We start from the raw sequence: 27326 nt of genomic DNA, 5'->3' as shown, positions 1-27326 counted from the left end.
AATTGCTATCGGAGGATTAAGTGACATTCTTGAAAACTATTATACACAATTCATTAGTAAACTGACGTGGATCTTATACAATTCAAAGGAGACACTGTAATTAAGGAAAATGCATTAAAAGTATTTAAGCCCCATGTTGTCTTGGACAGAAAATGCAAAACTAAAGCAACTTATACCTTGCACTTCTTTCTTCTCTTCTTGTGTGTTAGGCTGACCTTCGACATTTTTTACTGAGTGGCTCTTGCAACAGGCTAGAATATAAAAATATGACACCAATTATTTAGAATCTATCTAAAAATAGCATTTGCAGCTAAAAATTCATGTGCTGAACAATTACCTTGAGCAGAAGGTTTTGTTTTCACAATGTAAAACATGATGATCAGGACAATGGCAATAGCCATTATGAAGATGGTAGACATTGCAATTATAAGAGCTGTAGCCAGATGTCCCTGTCCTGAAAGATCTGCTGGAATGAACAAAAAAATTTTTTCATAAGGAGTAACTCAGGATCAGAGAATAGTTGACAGCTCGCAGTGTGCTCTACATTTACATTTTGCATACTCATTTAGCTGATCTGAGTCTTGGTTACTTGTTAAGCGCTGAAAAACTTAGTGTTATATCTCAAAGGCAAACTTATTAACAGTTTTTCAAAATCGTGACATTTCTGCTGCAGTAACCGGTTAAGAGTATTCATAAAAGTATTTGATGACATGATCGATCAGATACAAAGGTGTAGGAAATTATATTATCTGCTAATAATATAGGAAGCTATATGTAAGCAAGAGTAGGAACTTTCCCAACACTGTGTGCTGTGAAACAGCATTGAAGAGAAAAAAAAACAAAGAACCAAACCAAAAAATAACTGGGATGAGAGCTAAAATGACTGTTGATAACTATGGCTGCCTCAAAAGCTTTGCACTAAGAAGGAGAACACAATGTATACGTGGAAGGACTGATGTTTTTCTAACTGAGACTTAAAACGCATCATGGCTAGAAGGTGAATTTAAAGTAACGTCTGTGAAAAGGTATTCAGAAGCAGAATTTGGATGCAAAAGACTACAACTGAGAAGCCACCAAACGATGCAGACAATGACAGATATGCTAAAATGCATGGAAGCTTTAATTTTTCTGAAAACATGGTCCTCATGATCATGTTTCCAGACAATACCAGGAAGATCAGCATTGTCAGTACCCTATTAACGGCATCTTTCCTGTTGTGTCTTCTCAGGCTCACAAGTCTTTCAAACCAAATAATCATGCTGGAAAACTATTTATGTTAGCTCACTAAAAGGCTGGCCATATTTGTGCATTAAATTATTTTCACCAGTCTAAGCTAAGCTTTGCTGAGGCATAGTGCCATTTCTGTCTGGCTACAAATAATGAGCTAAATTTATTGCTGGTATTACTGACTACAGCTCAAATCCATTTTAAGGCCATCTGACTAAAAACGAATTCTGAATTATTTTTAATAGCGGTTTCAGAAATCTGGAAATAGTGGCAATGAAATCCACAGCTGATATTTTCAGTTTGGTTGCACTTTGTTGGTGATATTTTCAAAACAAACAGCGGCTAAGTTAAATGTGAGAATGCATTCTTACCTTTGTGAGCATGCTGGTAAGGCGAGAAAGTGCTTGTGCCAGAGGTACTTGGGAAAATGGCTGAAATGCCAGAGGTAGCCCCCGCACCTGCAATCAAAAAAGAAATGCCATGAACTTCCACAGTTACTTTGCCCAGTCATAGCTTGGCCCAAGTAAACGGAGCCTTTACTTAGCTTGATTGCATTTCTATCACGTTGAAAGTTGTGTTACAGAATACATTTTTGCACAGCCTCTAGAGGAGGGGGCAGAAGTGAAAGCTCCTGCATGGCTATGAACTTAGAAGAAACTCAAGCATCTTTGGACACACACACAGAGGGCCAACTGTTATATACAGATTCCCGTATTACAAATCTGTCCTGGTTAGCAGTAAGTTTTCCAGGGTCCAGTTGAAGACTCAAACTGTTTACAACCCCTGCTCCATTATCTGCAACTGCAGACCCCAAGTCCCACTTGGTAGATTCATCAGATTAACGCTTCTCACAAGCATCCTTCACTAGCAGGATCATTGTGAAACTCTGATGGTATGCCACCCTCATGACACCACAGGAAAACCTAGGAAAGGTGACAAATATTAGTGTTGAATGCCTTTCTGTTCCATGAAGCTGTATAAAAGGGAGTATCAGAATTTCCTGCAATCTAGCTGGGCAGTACATTTCATATGATTCTCCCTGTCAGTCCAAATCTATATTCTGAGGAGAGGGAAATCCACAAAAAACAGTGAAATGAAGAACTTAAAGGAACACTTCATGGTGGCAGAGGTGTGACATTGTCCAATATCAGTTTCCATGTCTAAATTCTACAGTTAAGTTTAAAAGTTAATGTTAATCTTTCAGATGGTGTCATACACAAAGTTTTCGAAGCAGGAAACCAAGTCATAAGTTTACATATTTTGACAATACCCCACAATACTGAATATTATTGGGAATAAGGCAGTTGATCGGAATGCTTTCATACTGGATGGTGTTGGCATAGCGTTCCAAAATGGAAAAAAAAATATTAGGGTTGGGAGAAAGAATTCTCTTCATTCTCAAGCAATCTTTAATATCATCAGTAAGCAGGTTATGCAAACAACTACCATCAACAGACACTGAAAAACATCTTCTGCCTTGGAGGGGGTATGAAATCCCTCCTGCTTTGTATTAGCTGTCTATGGAAAAAGTCCAGTGATAATTAAATTCAGCAGACCTAAAGGCAAAAGGCTGTCCCAGGCACCCGGTAAGGTGCACACAGCACACGGCTCCACAAGCTAGTTGGTCAACTAGAGCAGCTGAGAACTAATCGTGCCATTCTTTTGACCTAGTAAATATTATGAGAAACCAAACCCACCAGGTAAACTTGACAGGAAATTAAGCAGCCTGGAATGGTCTGAGAAATGTTCCATGGTTAAGAACAAAGCAATATAGATGTTAGTCAAATTACGAGAAATGTTTTCTGAAAAGAAAAAAAGTATGACCTAACATAAAATGCCGCTGCATGTAGTGAATGAGAAATGTACACTCTTAAAGTGGCCACAAAGTATGAGTTGCAGATGTCTTCAAAGGAAATTTTCTTTCACAATAGTAAAACTTCTTTTAAACCTCATTTGTTGGAAGGAAATGGATTCATTTATTAAAATTGGTTTTTTTTTCCAAACCGAAGAAGATTTTTCATAAAGTTTTAAATATACTAATTTGTTAATTCAGATGCTTTTCATATTATGTAAATGAAAGGCAGATTATGCAAATCTTGCCTCTGGTCCCTTCTCTCTGCCAGACTTCCTTCTAAGAAGAATTAGTCATGAGCTCCAGAAACTTCAGTGTAGCAGTAGAGCACCTAGATATCAGTAGATGAAGGTGTCACCTTCACGTAATGGACATTAAAGACCCATAATTTGTTAAATTTTCAGCAGTTTTTCATGAAACTGAAGTTGAATCACCCTTGGTCTCAACCTTTATATTTACTCATCATGGCTAGACAATGGAGGAAATCTAGTACATGGCCGGCGTTGTAGCCCAACACTTTCCTTCATGTCCAGCTTACGCCTGTTCTTGCAGTCCCCCTGGCAAATCCAATTATAGACAATTGCAATTCTGTGCAGTTCTTGCAAGCTGCAACAAGTCAACAATAGCTTTTCTTACACTGCCTTTCAGTTAACACAGGCAAGCTGTGCTGCTTTGTCTGCGTGCAGTTTGTCTAACAAGCTTCAGCCCGTCTCCTCTCTAAGCGAGTTTTATCAAACTCTCCTCTCCCTCTTTTCCTTCATCTGAAATATGAAGTCATCAAAGTATTTCTGCCTAATCAATCATTCAGTCACTTGGTATTGTTAACCTCGTGTTTTTCACCTGCCTGTGAAAGGAAGCAGAGCCTTCCAAGGTGGGAAGCCACACTGCAGCATGTAGCACAGGAACGGTAAGGAGGAAAGTCATCCATTCTTCACTCAGCATCACCGTCACGCTTCAGCCAGCTCTACCCCACATCAGGATATGGCATGTTGCCCACGCTGTGCACGCACACACACACGTGCGCGCGCGCACGCACTCGCACGAGCCTCTCCCGCGCACAAGAGTGAGCACTTTCAGCTCCAGAGCCTGCGTGGGGAATTTTCTTTGAGTTGCACGGGAATGGGGCCGCTTTCGCTGTTCTGTAGTGCCTGTTGCGGCAAAATCAAGGCTGGTGCTAGAACATGATGGCCTTTTACACATGCCTAGGTGGGAGTTAGTCGTTATGCATATTTTAAACCTATTATCAAATTTAATAATTTGGCATATTCATTATGAGCCAAGATTTTTCTTTAGATGTGGCTTAGAAGAAAGTGCCAATTTGTGCACCTGCACTTCGAGAGGAACCAAAGATGCCAGCTTCTGCAGGAGTCGAGTTCATTTCAGTTTTTGTGTGAGCAAAAAGAAACAGAACTCGTAGCTGCTGCTTTCACCCAGTCCAGCGGTACACCATGACTGCGATGCCACTGGTTCCTGTGCGCATCCAGTTTTGCATCCCGATCACATTATTAATTCTGATTCCAATACAGATAACACTTACATAATCTGTAAAGACGTAGTTACAGTTCAGGCAGAGACATTCCAAGGTGCTACAGCAAAACATATGGAAACAACTCTATTTTAAGCACAAAAAAAGACTGATGGCCGTAATATAGCTGTGCAAAAGAGTGGTTTATATTCCTAGGCACCTGCAAGTAATACTGTAGGAATGTGATCAAGGCATTAGGAAAGAAGTTTATCACCGATGTTTGGTCAGCTTTTGCTTTATAAAGGTTTTTATTCAAAAACTGTAATTTAGTTATAACTTTCTTGGAGTCTAAATACAGCTTCATTTGAAAAATATACTTATTGTTTAGAAGAACAATTGAACTTGTATTCACATTTGAATGTTTGGGGTTTTTTAGCTCAAAAGATAGCTTTAACTTAAATTACCGTTCAGCCAGCCTTTTGTCCCCATAGTGAACAAATGATGGGCAACAAAATAATTTTCATGTGTTCCAAAGAACCTTTCTGCTTTATGCAACGGGGCTGTTACTGTTGTTCTTCTGTCTGAAGACAGATTTACAATAAGAAGTGACGAACGCAGCTACCAGATTTGTGAGAGGAGGAGGGCACAGGGAGGGGAGGTTTTACCAACATGCCCCCTTGCAAGTGTTTGTGAGTGAACAAAATCTGGTGCAGTAGGAGACCATATGTGCTCCTGACATATGTTGCTGTGGGTGTCAGCTTACTGGGCCATGCAGGGGACTGCTGCTCATAGCTAGCAACAGCTTTTTTTGAAGTTTATCTAGTACTTAATGCCATATTATAAAAATACCCGAAGAGTGTATACAACAGACTATCAGAGTGATCCTGAAATAAGGAGTGTTTTAAAAATGTCTTTGTGTATATATGTATCTATTTCTTGCCACTGAGTGCAGCTTGCTTTCTCCTGATGTGCCCACCCTTCTCACAGCCGTGGTCCATTTATGAATGGCAATGCATACTCGTTACTGCCAGCCGAGCTGCGAGTGCCATCACTGAGGCTCCTTGACAGGAGAGAAGTAAGATAAAGCACACACGCAAATAAATAACTAGCAGCCTGGAATAGGAGATGAAAAATAAATTTTCCTGAGTTGAAACTCAATAAAAGTAGACAGTTTGTGGCTGACAAAGTAATCAAAAACTGGATTATAACTAAACCTAGTCATAAATAAAGACCTGGATATTTAGAAAGCAGAGGTCAGAATATTCAAATTAATGTAAGTCTGTATTCAGGTACTTACATTAAAAATTTGGTTTCAAACTTAAGGAAACAACACTTCATATGGAAACCCTGGGCACTTGCAAAGTCACGGAAGCTGAAGCAGCAGGCAAAGCCAAGCCACCCTCTAAGGCGTCTTCATATGACTTCAGTAATCAAACATTAACCAACTCTGAAAATATTGCAAATCACTAGTAACAGAGCATATTCTAGACAATGGAGGACTGCCTGACTGCTCTTTATTTTACTGTCTTTTATTTTCAGGGGACAACCAGAGTACTATAAGGCAAGTTACTCTAACATTTCCTGGAGCCACAGGTAGATACTTCAGTTACCTTAGGTAGCTATTGAACCAGGGAAAACATGAAGTAAATTAATTCCTGAGACTGAACTTTCTAAAAATGGTGATAGCAAAGGTCCCCCAGACTTCTGTGTTCAATCTGGTCATTCTCAATGTAAGTAACCACTACTCTTCAGACACATAAAAGGAAACATTTTATGCTGTTGTGTTTTCTGTAATGTCTTTAACTGTTCTATTTCTCTCTCTTTTTATTTGGCCAAGGCAGGGAAATGGTGATGATTATAGGATGCATGGCCTTAGTCTGACAATTTATTTGCATCTGTTGTAGTTTTGTTTGGGGTGCACCAGGAGCCGCAATCATTGCACAGTACTGGAAGGTCGTAGGCACACCTTTCACGAATTCAGCCTGCCTCCAGGAATTCAGTGTTATCACCCCTTCCTCTGTGCAACGTGAAAGGGATAATTGCCATTTAAACCCTACTACGGTGACTTCAGAAGTGTCAAAAGGAAGAGAAGAGGCCCGCAAGGTGCTGGTCTCCCATTTCCCCTGTGCCTTGGTGGCCAGGCTGCACAGCTGGTGGAAAGCTGCAGCTCTGTAGGTTTTGCAGCGCGTAAGCCTGGGCAGAGCAATGCTGCAGAAACCTGCAAAGTTGCCCCCGGGTGGGTGGTGCTCACTCTGGGAGCTGCAGCTCTGGCACAGGTGGAAACATCAAAGTGATTGGAGTTTTCTTTAAGGAAAGCTGCACTGGGACCAGGTGCCCTCCTAAGTGATACCTGGGCCCAGCTTTCCCAGCAGTTGGAGGCAGCAAACCCTATATTTCCTTCTCAGATCCCTCCCCTTGAAGGTTTATGGCTAAGGCTGGCCAATTTTGTCCTAAGATTAGGTTCCTTTCCTAATATAGACAAACCCTAAAGGAATGAGAATTAGGCCATACCACCAGTGAACAATAAAGCACTGCCTTCAACATTTCTCCCATTCCACATGTGAAGAGGAATGGGGTGTTCAGAGATCAAACAACTGAAAAAAAAGAAGAAAAGTTTGTTAGCTCCAGCTAACAAGCCTATTCATTTGTAAGCATAATTTGAAACAGGAGGAAAAAAAAGTCCTGATGTTGATTGTATTACAAAAGGACAAAGCTGGCAAGGAAAGAAAATTAGTGATATTACAAAGAATGGAGAGTTAAAATAAAAAATCTCTGAAAGAACTATTTTTCACCAATACAAGTGTTTTTGGCATTAGGCTTGTTTGTGTTAAACATTTCAATTAAGGAGGCTGAGTTCTCAGACTTCAGTACATGGGTATGGACGTGACCCCCTGATTACAGCCCATCATATGAAGCCGTCAGCCTCTTAGTCAAATGTTCTGTCTCACCTCTTCAGGTGTTTTTAGAGTTCTAACAATGCAATAATAAAAATGATCTTTTCTGTTTCTAGGTGCCATTTGCTCTCTGGTGATGAAAAAATAACTTGACTACGTATGTTTTCCTTTTTTTTTCTTTTTCTTCTTTTAAATTTTCCTAAGCCATCATCATTAGGTGTTAGACTTAAAAACTTACACAGGTTGATTACTGCATCTGTTTTCACATATACAACCAGCAAAAAAGGTGAGAGGAAATAACAGTGTTTTGTGCCCATGCACATTCATGAATATATACAGTAGATTAAAAATAAAACCCTCAATCAACTGCAGTTCTCTAGATCAATAATCTGCAAGTGGAAAAGGATTTGCATATTTGATGTAATTGTGTACATACAACTTAAATGCTCTTCAAGCTTTTGTAGAGGGGTTTGGGGTTTTTTACCTCCATCATTTTTGAACCAGAACGGCAAATATCAAAGTTTGAACAGAAGAGCAGAGTTAATATATGTAAACTGATAGAGAATTGCAGCTGCTAAAAGACAAAATTTCTTCCAGCAGTAACTGTACCTCTCTGCCAGAGATGTTCCATGTAGGTTTAAATCTTCTTTGCGTATACATTTACATTGGATTAAAAAAATAAGAACCACCCACAACAAAACACTCTACGCAGTCAGAGACCTCAAGTAACTCCAATTCCAGAGGTGTCAACAGAAAATCCAGCACCATTAACTGTGGGAAGCCACATCTTAAAGTGGTTTGGTGCTCATTGCCTTAGTTCTTTGATTTGTATAGGAAACCTGCCTCCCCTACTTTTTGCAGTGCTGCTATTTATCACAGAGGTATCATACCCCAATTTACTGTCCGCAAGGGTCACTGATGGCTAATGATCTGCTTCATGCACAGTGGAAGGTCTCACATCTTTCATGTTTTGGCACTGTACCCCTTTGTGGTTAGCAGACCAGTCCTGAGGTTCCTACACAGCAGACTTGAGGGAGCTGCGTGCCGAGAGCCCAGAAGTGTTACACAGGTGTTTCACAGTGCACAAGATATGAAAAACTGCAGGCTTTACTGTGATGTTTACCCTTTTCCCAGAAAGAAAAGCTTTCCTGCTACACAACACACATCCTTATGTTCACATATGCACAGCCCTTCCCCGCTCGTGCCCATTACCCACAAGCTGCCACTGAAGCCTCGTATTCCTCCCACACTGCAGAACACTATTGCTCCCATCCTTCAGTCCAGAGAGGGAGTTTCAACACTGTCACCTGGTGATATGTTTGCCTCAATTAAATCTCTGACCTCTGTGAAATATCTCCCTCTCCTCCCCTCTTCTCCTTGCTATTTTGTGCTACTTATGTCTCAAGTCCCTTGAGAGGGAAAAAAAATAAAGGTGACCCAGGCCCATCAGGGAATTTCTTTCTCATTTCCAGTCCTTTTTACACTAATATTTCTAGATGCTGGGACACGGGGTGTTCATCTTTTTTCCTCACCCATTTCAAGGTTTATTGACTGGGTAGGAGATGAACGTTTCAGAGCAGGCTCTTGGAGCTGAAAGCTGTTTGTTCACCCATTGATCACACCCAAATACTTTTCTGCCAGATATAGTGTAACATCAGGCAAATTCTCCGAGCAGGTCTGCATGCAGCAGCGCACACGCACACGTACCCCACTTTGGTCTCCTTCTGGCTCTCTGCAAGGCACAGGTGAGGCACTTCCCCTGCAAGGTATTTTTCCAGCTAAGGAAAGCACCATTGCCCTCCAACCCTGTCTCAAGCCTAACGAAGGCCTGAAACCGGATTTGTCTGCCCTCATTTTTCAGTCTAGAAGTGTAAAGCCAAGCTTGTCACCCCCAGTTTCCTATTTTTAACTAATTTGCCACCTCTGTCTTCTTGCAGCCTATTGGGTCACCCTTCTCCAGTGGTGTGCTGTATGCAGGACTGTTTAAAGAAAAGCCAACCCTAGGGCAGAGGCTCCCCGGCAAAATGCAGGCTCCTGAATGCTGTTCAATGCTATTTTTGAAGTCTCAAGAAAGGAACAGAAGATGCCTGGGACCCTTTGGAGTTCTCTAAGGCCTTCTAGGTCTTCCACCATGACAGCCAGAGGGGTGAGCAAGGAGCGCCATTACACTGAAGTTGTTCTGCATAGAGGACCCATCCTACCAAAGAGCTGGTGTTATCCTTCATATGACAGAAACTGCATGCTCACGTCGAGGGTATGCGCTCAGAGTTTGGAATTTGCAACCCTCAAATAATTATGCAGTTGCACAATACTGACATGACACCTTTTCTTTGCTCTAATTGGTATAATCTGATGACAGTGAAACATGTGATAAAGAGGATTTATTTTTGATCATTTGCTAATACCAAATTATATGCTGCCTGCCACAACAACAGAGAGCCTTTCAAGAGGTTTCTGTAGCAAGGCTGATTTTCCATCTGGAGTACAAATCATTGCCAGTGAATTAGGGAGCTGCCATTCCAAATAGTGTCCAGAGGTTTAGACATCATAAACCAAATTACCTGAGCTTAGTGATTTGAGAGATTTGGATTTTAAGAAGCTTTCCCACTTTCTGAACGCTTGTAATCAAATGGTTGCTTTCATAGGCTTGGTTAAAATGGTAATGTTTACTCTTTCTAGGACTAATGTTTTCTCCTCTCTTACTACCCAGTCAATTTTTCAGTTTATGCATCTGCCTAAATTCCTCCCAAATATAACATATATTTATTCTTGTGTTTGTCAAGTTAAAAATTGCATGCAGTTAATCAGTTGTGCAGCTCACACTTTCCCCACAGAACTAAGCACATTATATATAGTTTCTGCTAGATATTCTATAAAAGACAAAGATTTGTTTTTTGACTTGAGTAATAGCCATTAAGATCTTCTGGTAGTTCCTTGCCAAATCAGTAATCTACAACATGTCTGATACTACTAAAAACCCATTTCAGCGCATGTTTGAGACAGACCATGAGAGCTGAGGAAGTGATTCATTTCTGGCTATTGGCTAGCAGCAGGTATGGTTGTATTCCCATCAACAGGGCAGCCAGCCTGCACATGCATGTAGGAGAAGGTGTGTCGGCATCCTTTCCTCTTACTGTATACCCTCATCTCCCACTGAGACTCCTGACCTCATGTTTTCACCTATCTCCCCACCTTCTTCCCACACCTTACACTCAGGTCCTCCCTAGCACCCTTACCTCACCGCCTAACACAGACCTTGTCTCACCAAAATCACGCTCACCCTGCCCTCGCCTGTTCCGCTGTCTCGGGCAGAAGTGCATGTCTCAGGACCGGGTAGGTTTCTGCAGCCAAGCAGGGTGAGCGGCTTTGCAATGGACCAGCCACTTAGCGCACAGGCAGTTCAGGGAGGTGCCTCCACCGAGGTCGTTACCGCTCACCCGGAGCTCTGTGAGGTGGTAATTGTCCCCTGGCTCATCTGCCCTCTTGCACTTCAGGAAAGGTGGTAGCTGTTGGTGACCTACCCTCCTTTGAAGTGGCTTGCAGAGCACCAATGGTACGCAGTTCGGCAGCATCTGAACTTAGTAATTGCTATTTATGTGCACAAATAAATGCTTGGCGACTTTTCTGTCAACTCCTGCTTTCAAATCAAGCAGGCAAAATATTGCAATTCTTTTTCACTATCAAGACTCTTAAAAGAACAGAACATGGACAGGATTTTGGTTTTAGATGCATCAGGTTTCTCTGGGGGACTGCTCATTTTTTCCTGGTTTTTTTTTTTTTTTCCCCTTTTTTTTTTTCCTTTTTTAAATCTTTTTCTCCTGCTCTGCTCCAGACTCTCTGAGGGGGTGTCAAAGTAATTTGTTCATTCAGAGAACCTCTTTTCCTTTTCTTTTTTCTCACTTTCTTTACCCCCTAAAGGAGAAAGCAGTCTGCTGGGGTGTTATCTCTGCGTTACAGTGCTGGTGCGTGGCTGTCCCTCCTCTCCATGGCATGAGGATGGGTAAGTCATTGCACACATGACACGCAAACAAACAGGTACCGCTAGGGTGTCACACACAGACACGCATACATTTTTTTCCATTAGCAAACTACAGCTTCCTTTGCCAATGAAATCTACAGAACAAGCTCTCTTATCAGTGCTGACTACCACATGCCAGCATTAACCCTTGTATTACTTTGAACCCAAAGGATATGAAAAGGTGTGATGCACTTTAACTAGGCTCTTCAAAATGTCCCATGTTTTTCTTCATAGCTAAATTGAAACTGAATTTAAAAAATACACAGATTTGTGACTTCCTGTACCTACTGGTAAAGTAACCATAATAAATCCCCTATGGGGTGTTTTAACAGATAAAAACTGGAGCACAACTGAACAATAGCAGGTCCTAAAATCAAAGGTTCTGATCCCTCCCCAAACGTTCAGCATTTGTCCCCTTTCTTGGCAAGGCTGGTTGGAAGCAGAAATTGCTTCACTGGAGATGGACTTATTGTTTGAGCATAATAATAATCGCTGAAAGACTTCATATTGAGCTTCCAGATGATTTCAAGTCAAAACCAGATGACATGACTCTATGAAATGCACATAAATTACCAAACACTTACATTCCTTGGTGTTAGGAGGCGCCAACAAGCACGAGTAGCAAACCATCCCATATATGTTTCGAGGTCTGTTTTCCAGCATGTAGTAACTGCAATGAAGGGCAAGATGAGGCAAAACAGTGTAAATTAATATGCTACAACTGAGCATGGTTCAGCAGCAACCAATTATAGTGAGATAAAGTAATTTTTTAAAAAAGAAAACTTTTATAAGCAATCTGATGCAAAGATTATTCTTTTTTTTTTTAACTGCCTGAATAGAGACAGTGTTTCTCTTCTTCCTTTCCGCCTAAAAGGCAATTAATCAACCATCAAGCCTACATGACAAGAAGTAGTATCATTGCCTAAAACAACATTATTCTCCCTGCTGAGTTCAAGCTGCAGTCTACAGCATGCCCTGAAATAAGATTTTTCAAAATAAGGGAACACTATTTTTTTAAGCAGTAATCTTTCAAGCAAGACCACCAGTTAGATATGGTTGGCTAATTTTCTCCACAAACACCGTAAGAGTATTCTCCGTAACGTTAGAACCAAATCTGAGCCAAATCAGAATAAAAAACACAGGAAAACATCACCCTTGCAGGGAAAGCCAGATTAGGTTTTACAGGTTTTCTTCCTCGCTGCGTAGTTTCTAAGTTAGTCCTTGAGAGTGGAATTACAGTGTGAAGGAAAGGTTTTCATGATTTGAACTTCTGGGCTCCTAATAAAGTTAGTGCTGAAATAAGGTAATTGGTTTTGCAAGAATTGGATCCACAGGCAACCTAATGAGTAATTTACATCAAAATCATACACAGTTAATGTTATGGATACATCTTTACAAATCACTTGAAAATCACCACAAATTTTAATGAAGTGCATAAATTCATAATCCATTCTATGTAGACAGGTACTTAACATAATAAACACTTTATGCGATGAGGAATCTGTTTTCTGCTCTCACATACCTGTCTATGCTTGTGCAGTATGATTTTTCTGGAAAAATGTATGCATTGTTAGACAGTTACTGCTGAAACTGTCCATCAAAATCAGTTGGTCATTAACAAATGACCCTGGTTACAAATACAGGTCCAGGAAATGGAATACGGAGAGATGCAAGGTGGGGACAGGGACTGGAGGTACCTTAGAAAGCGGGAAACTGAACATGGCTCTTCCTTTCTTACTGGAAAGATTTAAAAGATTTTTCACTGAAAAGGTTTAAAAGATGTGTCCTCACTCTTCCCTTTAAATGTCTCTTGTGCCCTTTCTGCCACTCTACCCTTGTCTCAGGAGCAAAACTTCACCTTCCCACTCCTATGGGGGCCTGCATAATGTTAGCTTGTGAAGCAGTCAATAAATAAGCGGGAAATGACTGCCAAACCACAAAAAAATAAAAGAGTGGCAGGCCAAAGATACATATAAATCTATAAAGAAAAATACAGTACAGTTAGGATCCACAGTCTATAGCCACAGTGGTTTAGGAAAGACAAACAGCCCTTCCAAGAGTTAATTAAATCAAACTGGTGGAATATTTCTTGGTTTTCACCACAATGCAGAATGGTGGAGGATGCATAAAGAAAACTGAAGAGGACGTTCACAGCAAGCAAGTGTTCACCCACGTGAGAAGGAAGCTCTGCTGCTGCAAACACTAGTGAGTCACCCCTATGAAGTACCAGCAACAGATTTATGTTTCTGGCTACTTTGAAAAACACCAAATATTAAAGGCGATGTTGGAAATATGTGATTCTTTTATATCACTAACTATGGAGAAGTGGCCAAGTAATGAAATAATGAATTTTCATGGTGTCATTCATCTACTATGAGGCTCATTATTTCTCTTTCCTTAGCATCTGCCAGGCTCAGATTTTCAAGTATTACAAGCAAAATCCAAGAGTAAAGGCCAGACTGAAAACCAGACTTAAGTGGTTTCCTACTAAACTCCATGGGGGTTTATCTTGGGTTAACTTTGGTGGTGTCTTGGCACTTGGCCCCGGGTTTAGGTCTATCCTCCTGCAGTACCAGGGCACCTGGAACTGGGGTGGAGGGCATGTTCTCAGAAATTTACTGGCTAAACCTTTTCATTCAGAAAACAGAAGAAAGAGCTCATTCCTCTCTTAAAACACCTCAGAGAAGAGAATTTAACCTGGATGTGCTGTAACCATGGACAAACACATAAAAAGGGGAAGTGTCAGTAGCAGACGTGTCTCTGACTACATTTTAGAAGAAAATGATCCCTTTGCAATTCCACCTTCTGAGGAGACCAGGGACTTGCTCCAAGCTGAAAATAGCTGCTGAGACAGCATGAGGGGTATGTATCATATACACTTGGCCTGTTCTTAGTCCTCTGTGGGTTTCCACTTATGGCTGCCACTGAAGACAGATGACCAGGTTAGAAAGAGACCCTTGCTGTGACCCACTGTGGCTGCTCCTAGCTGGTTGTGATCTCAGTCACACTCCAGAAACACCTAATGGATCATCCCTTTGAGAGGAACAGTCAGAGTTCCACCCTATTTCCACATTCTTGACCTGTCCTATTTATGATGATGGAAGAGCTTCAGGGCAGGAGGAGGGAATGAAGCCTGAAGTGTCCCAGGAGTTTAGGCCTAGGTACCTCCAGAGTTCACTGGCAGCTGAACTTTGGTTTTGAAGATCACAGCTTTGGAGCTAAGCCTTTAAATTACCCCCAGTCACACTCTTGCAACCTTTTTGTGAGCTAGACAAATAGCGTTATTTCTATTTTACATGTAAGGGAACCTGGACACAGCGAAGCAGTGGATGACCCACTCTCTTGTACCAAAGGTCTCCTGCTTCCCTAAAACTAATCATCAGTAATAGTGAAAAAAATAGAAGGAAAAACATATAACTATCCAGCACCTATGTTAAGGCAAATTATAGAGAAAGCACTTGTAGCCACTGGGAAAAGGCTGCCAGTTAAGTGGTGTTTTGTCTAAAAGCTTTTGGTCAGAATATGCCACATGCTCATCTTTTTCTCAGGCTGCTTTACTGCGCTGGTGAAAAATAGCAAAGGAATGAGATGCCCCTAAATATAGGTTGCTGCATGCGGGCTGTTACCTCGGGAAGGTCTGCAGTGCATTACAGAAGCGCAATCCTCTGGAAATGGAAACCTTAATTTTTCCCTCCCATTGACTTCAGGGGCTCTTTGGGGATTAGCACCTTGGGCAAGGGAGCACTCTGCCAGCTGCAACTCACCCAGGCGCCTAACTGCCCCTGTACCAACCGGGGGCAATGAGGAAGGGTCAGTCGGTGCTGCTCGCCAGCTCTCTGCCCTGATGCAGGGGCTCTGCATTTCCCCCACCATCACACAGGAGCAACCTCTGGGGTCTCTAAGTCACACAAGGAGCCAAGGCAGCTTCAGAGTTTCTTTTAGCCCATATTTAATTTATCTGGAGAATTTCATCTCTTCACGCTCAGAGTAAGAGGATGTTTCTCCTTAACTGCTGGCCTTGCCAAACTACCCCCAGACCTGAGAGTCGCACACGGATTGGCACACAGCCAGACTCTGGCAGGCCAGTTTCTGCTACAGGTTACACCTGTGCAAACACAGTGTTTTGAGATTATTCCCCAAGCACCAGCTGTGCAAGCTGATTATTTTCAGCTAGCACCCCACTCCCACCTGGGTGACCTCATTAGTCCTGACAAAATTGCAAAACAGCGACTGTGGCCACTATTTAACTTTCTTGCTCTTTATGATGTATGAGGGGGAAGTCAAGAGGGAGTTGTTTGCAAATCACATCATCAGTCTGCTTGGCTGGCAGCTAAGTAAGTCCTTCTTTTTATTTGTAAACTGTGAAAATTTCACACAGACTCACTGATAGAATAAACCTGGAAGCTTGCAGGGCCTCTTCAACAGGGTTTCCTGCGCTATAAGTAGTGCGGGTTATACAGCATCTGCAAACTGCACAAAAGCCAAATGTCAGTAGGAATTACACTTCTAAACCAAAAGGGCGCACTGGCAGAAACTGAAAAAGGTATGTAAGGTGAGGTTGTGTTTTAGACAACCCTACAAAAGAAAATGTTGAGAAAGCAAATGTATGCTTGAGTTTCAGACTTTAAAAGGTAATATGGTCAAGAATATATTGCTAACATATTCAATATAGCAACTGCTTTCTCACCAGTACTAGCAGAATTATACTGAACATAAGAGACCATTAAAAAGATGGATTTAATAAATAGCATCCATTTTAAGTCCCTTCAGCTAGCCCTGGAACTTGTTTTGACCCTGAACAACAGCATACACACCACATTAGCAGCTCCTTAGGCCCCTTTTTGTTGGCTAGAAAGGACCTTGAGAGACTAAAATGCCTTGGTAAATCTCACCTAACAGCTATGTTAGCTAATGCTGTCAACTACTGACAAATCTGCCAGCTGGTCACATCTGGAGAGGAGGTATTTTATATTCCTAAACACACCATAGTTCCAGCATGGACCCTACAGGGTATCCAAGGCATCTTCATGGAGCTCATTGGTAAGATGCAGGACTTACAAGGTTGCCCTCTGAAGCTGCAGCTGGAATCCAAGCTGGATTTCTTAGACCGTCTAAAATGGCACTGCACACCTGTGCTTGGATACGTGAGCTGCTCCCTTTCCACTTCTAGTAAGGGGAGAAGTTTCAGTTTTTCTAATTGTTCCCAACAGTTGTTTCTTCAGTGAGATTTCAGTAAGGTTAATGACATCTTCTGATACCCTAGATTCACCCATGCTTTTGAAACATTTAAATGTATCATTTAAGCAGAGACTGAAAAGCGTAATTCACCAGTACTGTACCTACAGTGAGCTAGGATATGAAGAGAAGCTGTCAGAGATTTTGACATTAAAAAATAATTTCACAGTGCCTTGGGTAAAGCAAAGGTCTGTGGTTAAATCCTTACCCCGGGAGACAAGGACCACACTCTGCATCATTCTCCTGATCACCAGGTGTCATGACCGTGGCTCGAAAAAACCCTTCGCAGTCTTTGTGCCGCCTGCATATCTGGTAACCTCCTCTGGAAAACTTCTCTGAAGGGCAGGGGATGCAGCCGTAGTCCTCGTCTTTGGTGCCATATCCACATGTCTGCAACAACACGAGGTCACTGAAAAGCAGGCTTGTGCTTCACGACGGCTTCTAGCAAAAGGAAACGTTCATAGCCTGTCCCGTTGGCTTTATGGCACAATGTCATATGAAGAGAAAAACATTTGTTGTTTGGTCTCTTAGTGTCTATCCTAAAAAGGCCACGGAGGGATTTAAGGATGCAGCACGCCGTGTCCTAGAGAGGGAAAAGGGGAACAGGGGCATGGCACTCCTTGAAAGTGGCCCCCCAGAGCTATGTATATCATATTCCAGCCAGCCATGGAAGTGAATTTCAGCTGCTGCTCAAACAGAAAGTGAACTGAAACCTGAAGAGTATAGAAGAAGATTACAGGGGAAACACTGCTGCAGCAGGGATCTCAGCAATCTTGCTTTCATGCTTGGAGAGGCCAGAGGGAACATCACAAAGGGCGATGTTTGGATGAGATTTTGTAACCCTTGAACTCACATGTCCCAGCTGAACATAACTTTTAGGTTAAATAAAACTAAACCCAACTGGTTATTATTAAAACATACTTGTTCAGGACTACCAACTGTGTGAAATTCTTGCAATAGGATGTTTATCCCATTAAAACCAAACAGGATTTTAGTAATTTATTTTTTAATAAGCAACAATTATCTGCTGTAAATCAAATGGTTACTTAGGAACCATAATTTAAAATGTTGCAGAAGCATCCAAGTTCCTTTAGTGCCAAAATATCTCAGCGGGAGAGCAAAATTAAATTCTCTGTGTGGGGGGCCAGCGAGCATGCTAGACTAACCGATTTATCACACCATGCCGGAACAGCAGCATCAGGTTTTAAATAACTACTGAGATGAGAATGGACTGACAGAGACTGTGTGTGAAACTTTTACCATCCAACTTTTACAATATCGGTTTTAACAGGCTGCTCCTGGGATGTGGTTTACCAGCGTGCATGCACGGTGCCGCACTCCCACGACACCCTTGCAGGTGTGAGTGCTCCAGCTTAAGCATCTCTGCCCTTCCCCATTTTCTCTCCTATCCATACATTACTGCCATGTAACAAAGTATTTGGTTTTTTGCATTTGGTGCCAGATATGTCCCCCTACAGCAGCAGAAGCTGAAATTACCATGTAAGGCTCTTCACCCGGCTCGCACTTGGGGCAGTCGTGGCACATGCCGGTGGTCTGGTTGTAGTATTCGTTCTCACCGCAGTTGGAGTATTCGGCGCTGGCAGAGTACACCAGGGAGACCTGCCACCAGAGAGCATCCCAGAGCATTGTCACTTCCACTGCCTTTGCCCCCCAAGCCTCACCCCCTCCCCTTGCCAGGCTGCTGTGGCTCAGAAGGCGGTAGGGCCCACATTGTAGTGTGAAACACCCTTAAAGCTCAGAAACAGACGTGGTGCCACTACATGGGATGGAGGCAGATACAGTTATCAGCAACCTGGTCCTTCTAAGAGTTTCTCTTACAAAGTTTCTCTCTCTTCACTGACATTTGTGCTTGTTGGCATAGCTACTCCTCAAAATACGGAAGACTCTGATTCCTGACCTATAAATTCTCATGCTCTCCTGCACAGCAAACGCCTGAGTTTGCACCCTCACCCCTCCCAGTTCTAACGAGCCTTTGTAAATGTGACTGCAAGAGACAATTATAGCAACCTGAGATAATGCGCTGCCTCGGGCTTCAACCATGATAGGGCTGGGCTTCTTGTGACACTCAGGCTAACTGGCTCTTCCAGCACCTTCTGCCTCTGCTCCATCCTGGGTCCTTCTTCTCCCTGCTCCCTAGCAGCCTTAGTCTAAGCAGCACATGGCCAGGTGTTTTACTGAATGGAAACAGATCACTGTATCGGGGTTCAGTCCCTAAATCATCTGTAGCTGTGCCATGATAATTCACAGATGTTTGCAAAGACCCAAGCAGAATGCAGTTATCTTTGCAGGCTGGAGAGACCTGTACGCACATAGATACCTACCACCAGAAAAGGGAACACATGAGTCCATTTGCGTTCACCCAGATGAGCCATGCTCTCTTGATATTTTACCTGAAAAGATAGAATCAGTGATTGTTTATGAACATGAGTAAATATTTGTGTGAGTTGCCAAAATAAGAACAGAAGGGCTCATAAGCAGAACAAAGGTTACATGGAAGCGATGCCCGGAGGTCTAAACAAAGAGAGGAGGAGATGTGCACGTGCACTCACACACACGAACACACTACACACCCTTACTGCACACCTCTTTCCTCTTTGAGAAGATCAATGGCATGAGGGAGCCTGATCTTGCAACCTTTATAAAAATCTAAGAAAGGTTGGGAACCTGTTCTGAGCCCCAGCACTTCTTGCCTTGTTGATGAATCCTCCCATGGAGGATCTGAACGCTACATCTCTACCGCTGAATGAAAGAGGGGTGGGGATCATTAGCCTGGCTTGTGTCCACCCCACTTAGTTCTTGACCCTACTAGATCAGATTAGAGTAGGAAAGATCTAAATAGAGCAGCCAAAAGCATAGCCAGGGAGCAAATCAACAGCAAGCACCGTGGGCAGCTGGCATGCCAGGGCTGCACCTTCCTTGCCAGCTCTTGAGGAACCACTGAGAAAGCCCAGAGCTCCCTTCCCTAGGAAGCATCAGATGGTTTTTGTTCTTGAAAAGCAAACTGCAGATTTAAGAGGTTAAACTCGAGGCAGAAGCCAAAGTTTATATTTGAAGTGCTGTTACAATGGTTAGGGAAAAGAAAGGCTGCAATCTCTGTTATAAACATATGTGCTAATTTATTTCATTTTTTCCCATGAATATTTTTGAATAAAAACTAATGTTACATATTCATGTACTGGATTTCTTTCTAAAGGAAAAAAAAAGAGACAGGAAAAGGAGGCACAAATTGTTTCGTTAGCATGATACAACATATTTAATGGCATTGTTACAGCACATAATATGCCCTGGGGATTTTACAGCTTCAGATTGCAAATGTTTGAGATACAATTGCAACACTTTGGTCCTTGCAGATGTAAACTACTCCTTACATTTTCCAGGTCTCAGACACTGCAAGGCTTTTAGTCTCCCAGAAGAGTACAATTACTGCTTTGTGCCACATTTGAGCGTACAACCTACATGAGAGCAGCACTCTAGTATTTGAAATAGCCACTAACATTTACATTTTTAAACACTAAGTAGATTAAGCAAAGATTATATCAATCCAGCATCAAGCTATGAACTTGCTTTATATGTTCCTTCCAGCAATTGGGCTAGCTGAGACAGGTAACTGGGTGGGTGGGTGGACAACCTGAATTATGAGTATATTCATTTCTGCAGGAAATTGCACTTTGAAACCTAGAAACAAAAGAGAATCAGAGATAAATTGTCCTAAATCTGGAGTTAAGAGATGGAAAATAGTCATGCAATTGTATAAACTGTCAAACATTTGGGTTGGTCGAAGGCTTTGGCTATGACAGCGCAGTTGTTTGGAAAACTTCCAAGGTTACAGTCTTAACACATATGTCTGTTAAACTGAATCCTAGTTATAAAAGAGCTTGTTACACTTTAATTGCTAATATTATTAAGGCTGTGTCTCCACTGATACTACAAAAAAATCATATTTATTATAAATCGGGTCTGAGGCTGCTCAGGACCAAAAATTTCACTGGTAAAGCTTGAATTTGTAACTTTACAGTAAGAATATCTCTTACAGTAAAAACATACTTCATTTGATTTCAAGTTGCCCAAATGTTTGCTGTTTGAGGTACTTATATGCAATCACGGCCAGATCTGAAAAATGGAAACAAAGAAGTGTATCCCATTAATGTATAATACAATCTTCTCCATCCGTTTGGCATTTATTTACATAAAATGGAAAGCGTCGAGTTGTACATATATACATAAAATATTTTTCTGTCTCTCAATATAAATATGCATGTGGGGTTATGTTTTGTATGTAAACGTACTTTTCCCCCCCCGCATTCTATCATTATATGTAGCAATATGTCAAACATATGGGAAATACTTTTTTTACTGGAAAAAGCCTATTCAAAAGTGCAGAATATGGCCAGATTAGAACTCCAGGGGACACTTTTTCCCCAAATTAGAATACCAAAAAGTTAAATTTGATTATTCATCCCCCCTATTCAAGTACACTGCTATAAATTGGCAGTGTTCTTTTCTGTTGAGATTTTTTTCCTCCTTTGGAGCTAAAAACCAAAATGCTTACTTTATTTTCTATTTTATTTAATGGTTACTGACCTGCTACACCACCTAGACACACAAAAATCTATGGGGCCAGATGAGTTCCACCCGAGAGTACTGAAAGAGCTGGCAGAAGTGCTCACCAAGCCACTTTCAATCATTTATCAGCAGTCCTGGCTAACCAGGGAGGTCCCAGTCAACTAAAGGTTAGCAAACGTGACACCTGTCTACAAGAAGGGCCAGAAAGAGGATCTGGGGAACTACAGGCCTGTCGACTGACCTCAGTGCCGGGGAAGGTTATGGAGCAGATCATCTTGAGTGCCATCACGCAGCACATACAGGATAACCAAATGATCAGGCCCAGTCACCACGGGTTTAGGAAAGGCAGGTCCTGCTTAACTAACCTGATCTCCTTCTATGACAAGGTGACCCACTTAGTAGATGAGAGAAAGCCTGTGGATGTTGGCTACTTAGACTTTAGTAAAGCCTTTGACACCATTTCCCACAGCACTCTCTTGAAGAAAAATTGCTGCTTATGGCTGGGTGTATTCTTTGCTGGGTAAAAAACTGACTGGATGGCTGAGCCCAAAGAGTTGTGAATGGAGCTAAATCCAGTTGGTGGCTGTTCATAAGTGGTGTTCCCCAGGGCTCACTGTTGGGGCAAGTTCTGTTTAATATCTTTATCAATGATCTGGATGAGGGGATCGAGTGCACCCTCTGTCAGATTTTAGGCAGCACCAAGTTGCGCAAGAGTGTTGATCTGCTCAAGGGTAGGAAGGCTCTGCAGAGGGGTCTGGACCGGCTGGATCGATGGGCTGAGGCTAACACTAAGGAGTTCGGCAAGGCCAAGTGTTGGGTCCTGCACTTGGGTCATACCAACCCCATGCCATGCTACAGGCTTGGGGAGGAGTGGCTCGAAAGCTGCCTGGCGGAGAAGGACCTGGTGGTGTTGGTTGACAGCCGGCTGAACATGAGCCGGCAGTGTGCCCTGGTGGCCACGGCGGCCAATAGCATCCTGGCTTGTATCAGGAGCAGTGTGGCCAGCAGGAGCAGGGAGGTGATCGTGCCCCTGTACTGGGCACTGGTGAGGCCGCACCTCGAGTGCTGTGTGCAGTTTTGGGCCCCTTCCACGTTACAAATGATAGGGCAAGAGGAAATGGCCTCAGGTTGCATCAAGGGAGGTTTAGATTGGATATTAGGAAATACTACTTCCCTGAAAGGGTTGTCAGGGATTGGAACAGGCTGCCCAGGGAGGCAGTTGAGTCACCATCCTTGGAGGTATTTAAAAGATGTTTGGATGTGGTGCTTAGGTACATGGGTTAGTGGTGAACTGGCAGTGTTAGGTTTATGGTTGGACTCGATGATCTTAAAGGTCTTTTCCAACCTATACCATTCTGTGTATCTGGGTGCTTTATTTTTTTTAACACAGGAGTGGGGGAAGGCAGATGCAGGAGGCTTCTGGCAGTAGAGCCGTAGGTAGCTCCTCAGCTGGGATGATACCTGACGGTATCTACCAAGACATACCAGGCTGCTCCTGCACTTGCTGTCAACTCTCAAGCATGTTAATTTATACCTGCACTGTATTAGCTGTCACACATTAATCCTATCCACACAACAAGGGATCTTTTAGTGCTAAGATCACTTTTGTCTTTAGCCGACACCTGTGAAGACATGCAAAGCCTGGACAATCAGCCAGCTTCTGCCAAGAAGCAGGAAAAAGAGTAGCCATTTATTATGGCCCCTAATCATTAGAAGCAATTAATTCTTAATGAGTTAGCAGATGCTGCACCTTTCCTTCATATTCTGCTGTGCTTTGACTAAAGCAAATTACTCTCTCCTGGGGGATGACACGCAATGGCAAGCGGGAAGGAACTGGAGGTATATTTTTGCTGGGAGCCTGCAATCACTCCTAAGCAATTTGGGATCTCCGGCAGCATGTCCGCCGAGCCGTCCACTGATCCTGACTCATGTTTTTGTTTAGACTGTGTGGGTGTCTCCAGAGAGGAGGTGTAAAACACAGACCTGTGTCTTTGTGGATCAGATGTGCAACATGCAGCAAGCCTCGTCATGACTAGAGGGGGTTGCTAATTACAGCCATATTTGCCTTTCAGGTCATATTTGTTAATAGCTGTTAAGAATACACTCATACGCTGACAGGAAAAGGAAGACTGTTTTCCCAGTGGCAACCACAGCAAGAAATGCTAGAGACTTGTTGTCTCAGCTTCTCTCCTGTAGACTGCGAGGCACAAATTTGGCTTGTGGGAATAGAAGAAGAGATGCCTGGGACCCTATTACTCAAATATTTCTCCTCCCAGACGAAAGGCCCTTCTATAGTCTTTGCAGCTTCTTACCAAGAACCGGCAGATACAAATAAACAGATAAATTGATCCCCAGGCAGAAAATGCTTAGTTCATGATGTCCAAAGGAGAAAAAGCATCATTTGTGGTAGCCAGCCTTTGACTTTGATAATTTACTTATATGATAAGGTAGCAGTGCCATGATACTTACGGCATCCATGAGTAAATGGAGTGAACATAGGGAACATTGAAACAATGAGGTTACCCTAGCTGGTGGTCTAAGCTAAAGCTCACAGCTTTTGATGGGTGATCTTAGCTGTTATTCTAAGTCTGTGGCTTCAGTATTAACACATGCAAAAGGTAGTTTTCTATCACTGACTTTTCCGTTTAAAAAAAATGTTTTTGAAAAAAGGAGAGAAACAAATACATGGATTGAAGTACGGAAATACATACTTCTTAATGTTGTAGAGAGGGGGGGGTTTGGTGCCTCTGCATTTCTTTAATTTCAACACTGATGGAGATACACTTCAAGGACACAAAACTTAACTTTGCGAGAGGGAAAGGCACAACAGCTGTGTCAGACAACTTCACCATTTTGATATTTCTATATGCATTTCTCCTCTGTGCTTTTCTAAGAAGCAGTTTGGTTAGCAGGTCTGCAGTTACAAATGTAATTCCAGAGTAGCTGGTAAGTCGGTATCGATCACGAATCCACATCCAAGATCTCCACTACTAACAACAGCAGCGATGGACAGACAAAAGTTTTCAGATAAATAAATGTGGGCCGGCTGTATGTGCCACCAACAAACCCAGCGCTTGCCCTGAGTTCCTGGGGTTTATGAGAGGAACCTTGCCAACCGCCTTTTCCACAGATTATCACAGTTTTTTGCATGAGCTCAGTAGATAATCTCTGTATGCTCCTGATGCTGCTAAATCCTTCTTAGCTGCCATAAGCATATAATCCTCACTGCAGGGCCTCACAGGCTTCAGAGTTCAGCAGTAGAGTTCAGTCTGTCTCCGGCCTCATGAAAAGAGATGTGGTCTGCGTTTTTCTTTCAGGAGGAAAACAATTCCCTGAGCCCATCACTGAATGACAATGAAGACAGCGCAAGCTCAGGGAGAGAATAAACTTAGAGAAGTATAAGCAAACGGAAACATAGAGATGAAGAAATCTATTTTGTAGCCTTGGTTACAGTTTGTATTGCTGTGAAAAAATATTGCAGAGAACAATATTACTTTTGTAGGACAACACGAGCTACACTGTTTCCCATATCTGTTTTTTATCACTTTGACCTTGCAAATACACCTTAAAATTACTTCAGAGAGAGATGTAAAAAGTGTTAAAATGATACAACTCTTTTCTTCCTTTTACCTGAAACATCAAAAGGAAGGGAGAACAGCTCAAGCTACACATAAAACTTTAATTGCCCCTGTGATCTGGCAACTGTGTCAGAAAAATAATTCATTGCTTGGGCACAAAAACAAGATTTTTTCCAGTGGGAGCTGCATTGACAAGAGGGTACATAGAAGATTCTTTAATTTGTTAATGGGGGCACCACATGCTGAGAACATGGGGGCAATGAAGTCTAATGAAGAGCTATCTGTCTCTTACAGACTTGTTTATCTGGAAACTACATCTGGAAGTCTGTATTCAAACCTGCTTTCTCACCTTACATAAAGACACATGTGGGCCATCAGCTCTCTGAAAAGGTTTTCAGGAAAAAGAGGCTACTATGCAGAAAAAAAGAAAGAAGAAAAGGCTCTTTTCAAGTCACTTGGCATGGATGGCATGCGTTCCTGTGAAAACAGGGGCACTAAGAGTTGTGGGGGGCTGAGGGGACCATGCGGTCTCCCTGCCCAGCCCCAGGGCACCCACAACTGGCTGGTGCTGAGCCAGCTGTCCCCTGGCCTCCTTGTTACCAGCATGGCACTGGGTCAGCTTCCCTCTAGCTGATGATGGTCTTATCTGCCAGCAGCATCCTTCTAAAACCCAGCCCCACTGGGCCAGGGCTGCTGCAGAAGCATGGTGGTCTCCATCCCCACCCCAAAGTCCTCCCAGGGCACAAGGCTCACAGGCAAGCCTCCCTCCCTGCCGCCCCAGCAACCTGAACCGCCTAGGGAGGTGAGTGGGACGTGAGCAGGGGGACAGCTTTTTCTGCAGGAAAATGGTAATTCATTGATTCTGCAACCTGCCATTGCAACATATCCACTTCAGTGATGTTTCTGCTAGAAAGGCTGATATTTTGGTGGAGAAGTGGTGCTGAAGGGAAAAGGCACTCGCGACCTCCTGTCATGGAGGCTGCTATGGCTGGTGCTGCTTTACACAAACAAGAAAATACTCATTAGGGCAAATATGTGAGCAGGGACTTGTACCTCCCCCAGTCAAAAGGCTGCCCTGACCCTTAGGCTAAGTCACATGATCTCCTTTGTTTTCTATAATTAAAAAAAATATCTGGGATTTGTTCTGACGCACAATTAAAAAAAATCAGAAACCTCATATTTGTAATAGGGAAAAAAAATCTTGACTTTGTTTGGCTGATCCCCATAAGGATTTTCCTCAGTGGGAGAGGCTTGCTTTCTACCTCTCCAAAAATAAAATCTTTCTAAGGTGATTTACGTGAAGACTTCCCTGTTATTTTCAGCCCCTCCTAATGCCTGTTGGGAAGTGATATAACTGACATACTATTCCGTCTGGTTTGCTTGCTTTCTTGTTTGTTTTAGGAGGGCTCGGGCTTTTCTTTTAAGAAACATTGGCAATGGCAGTGGTGGGAGCAGTGTGCTGGAGGCACATCAAGGCTGTGCCCCATACGCCCCCAGAGAGCTCCTGCTCTGCTGCCCAGGTGAGCTCACCCCGGTGCCAGCTCACAGCTGCCAGAGGGCACCCGAGATTTCTATGGAAATACTTGCAAGATAGATCTTACATCACCATGAAAAATTGCAAATGAGCATGTTACACTCCCCAACCTAATAATTCTAAGGCAAGAATGAATGAGCAACCGTACAGTCGGTCACTGCCTACCAGGTCGTCCCAGTGCCACATCGGCTCTGCGCTTTCTCCATCACTGCTTCCTAAGAAGTTTCCCCATCTGCCCCTACCTGAGGGAGAGGAAAATTGTTTTTCACATTTTGCTTCCAGGGTTAAGGTAGAATTGCTGGTACACAAACAAGTCATTGTAGATTCAGAAGCTCTCCTTAGTCCCCAAGACAAGTATCGCTTTCCATTCAGAGCAGAAAATTAAAAGCTTATTAGGGAAATACAAACCACCGAAGCAACGATCATGTTTTTCTAACACCTATTCCTTTTTACTGAGCTTTATGCTTTCTAGATTACAGATAATCTAATAAGAACAGTCTGAGTCTTGGCTTGTGTTATGAAGATTGATAAGGATTTGAGCTCACACTTTGCTTCCGTTTCTCAGGGTCTGATCCTGTGAGCTGCCAAGTACCGTCAAATCTCACAGTATTTGGGAAGCAGAAGATTTTTAGCCCTGCGCAGAGACTCACATCTTTTTAACACAATAATGTTTGATGAACAGGACAGAGGTGAAGAAATTGAGAAAAACTTTACAGGAAGAAATTGAGGTGAAATCCTATAGTGACTGTCAATAGAATTTCATGTAAATAGAATAGACATCCTATGATGACCATCAATAAATAATGCTTGCTCTTAGCTCTGCAATACATTTGTATTTCTTAGCTAAAAGCCAGAAAACTATTAGAGGGGTCAACACATAGTTCTGTTTTTTTCCACGGTTTACATGAAAACATCTGAATTACTTGCATCTTACAGGCA

At 42.5% G+C, this 27326-nt stretch overlaps 1 protein-coding gene across 2 annotated transcripts in view; it reads right to left on the bottom strand.

Moving 5' to 3' along the window:
- The window catches only part of EDAR (ectodysplasin A receptor), a 75526-nt gene that overhangs the window by 8374 nt on the left and 39826 nt on the right, over positions 1-27326 (bottom strand). The window contains exons 2-8 of one of the 2 annotated variants that reach the window (XM_075091972.1): positions 19034-19102; positions 18189-18311; positions 16900-17081; positions 12041-12126; positions 1599-1685; positions 338-466; positions 177-251 (exon numbers count right to left, since the gene is read on the bottom strand). In XM_075091972.1, coding sequence (XP_074948073.1) covers positions 177-251; positions 338-466; positions 1599-1685; positions 12041-12126; positions 16900-17081; positions 18189-18311; positions 19034-19084 — 733 coding nt within the window. In that variant the 5' untranslated portion in view covers positions 19085-19102. The remainder of the gene's footprint in view (positions 1-176; positions 252-337; positions 467-1598; positions 1686-12040; positions 12127-16899; positions 17082-18188; positions 18312-19033; positions 19103-27326) is intronic. The other variant, XM_075091980.1, reaches the window with a different exon arrangement.

The sequence above is a fragment of the Phalacrocorax aristotelis genome, chromosome 1 (genome assembly GCF_949628215.1).
Source record: "Phalacrocorax aristotelis chromosome 1, bGulAri2.1, whole genome shotgun sequence".
Lineage (NCBI taxonomy): Eukaryota > Metazoa > Chordata > Aves > Suliformes > Phalacrocoracidae > Phalacrocorax > Phalacrocorax aristotelis.
This window is presented reverse-complemented; position numbering and strand designations above follow the sequence as displayed.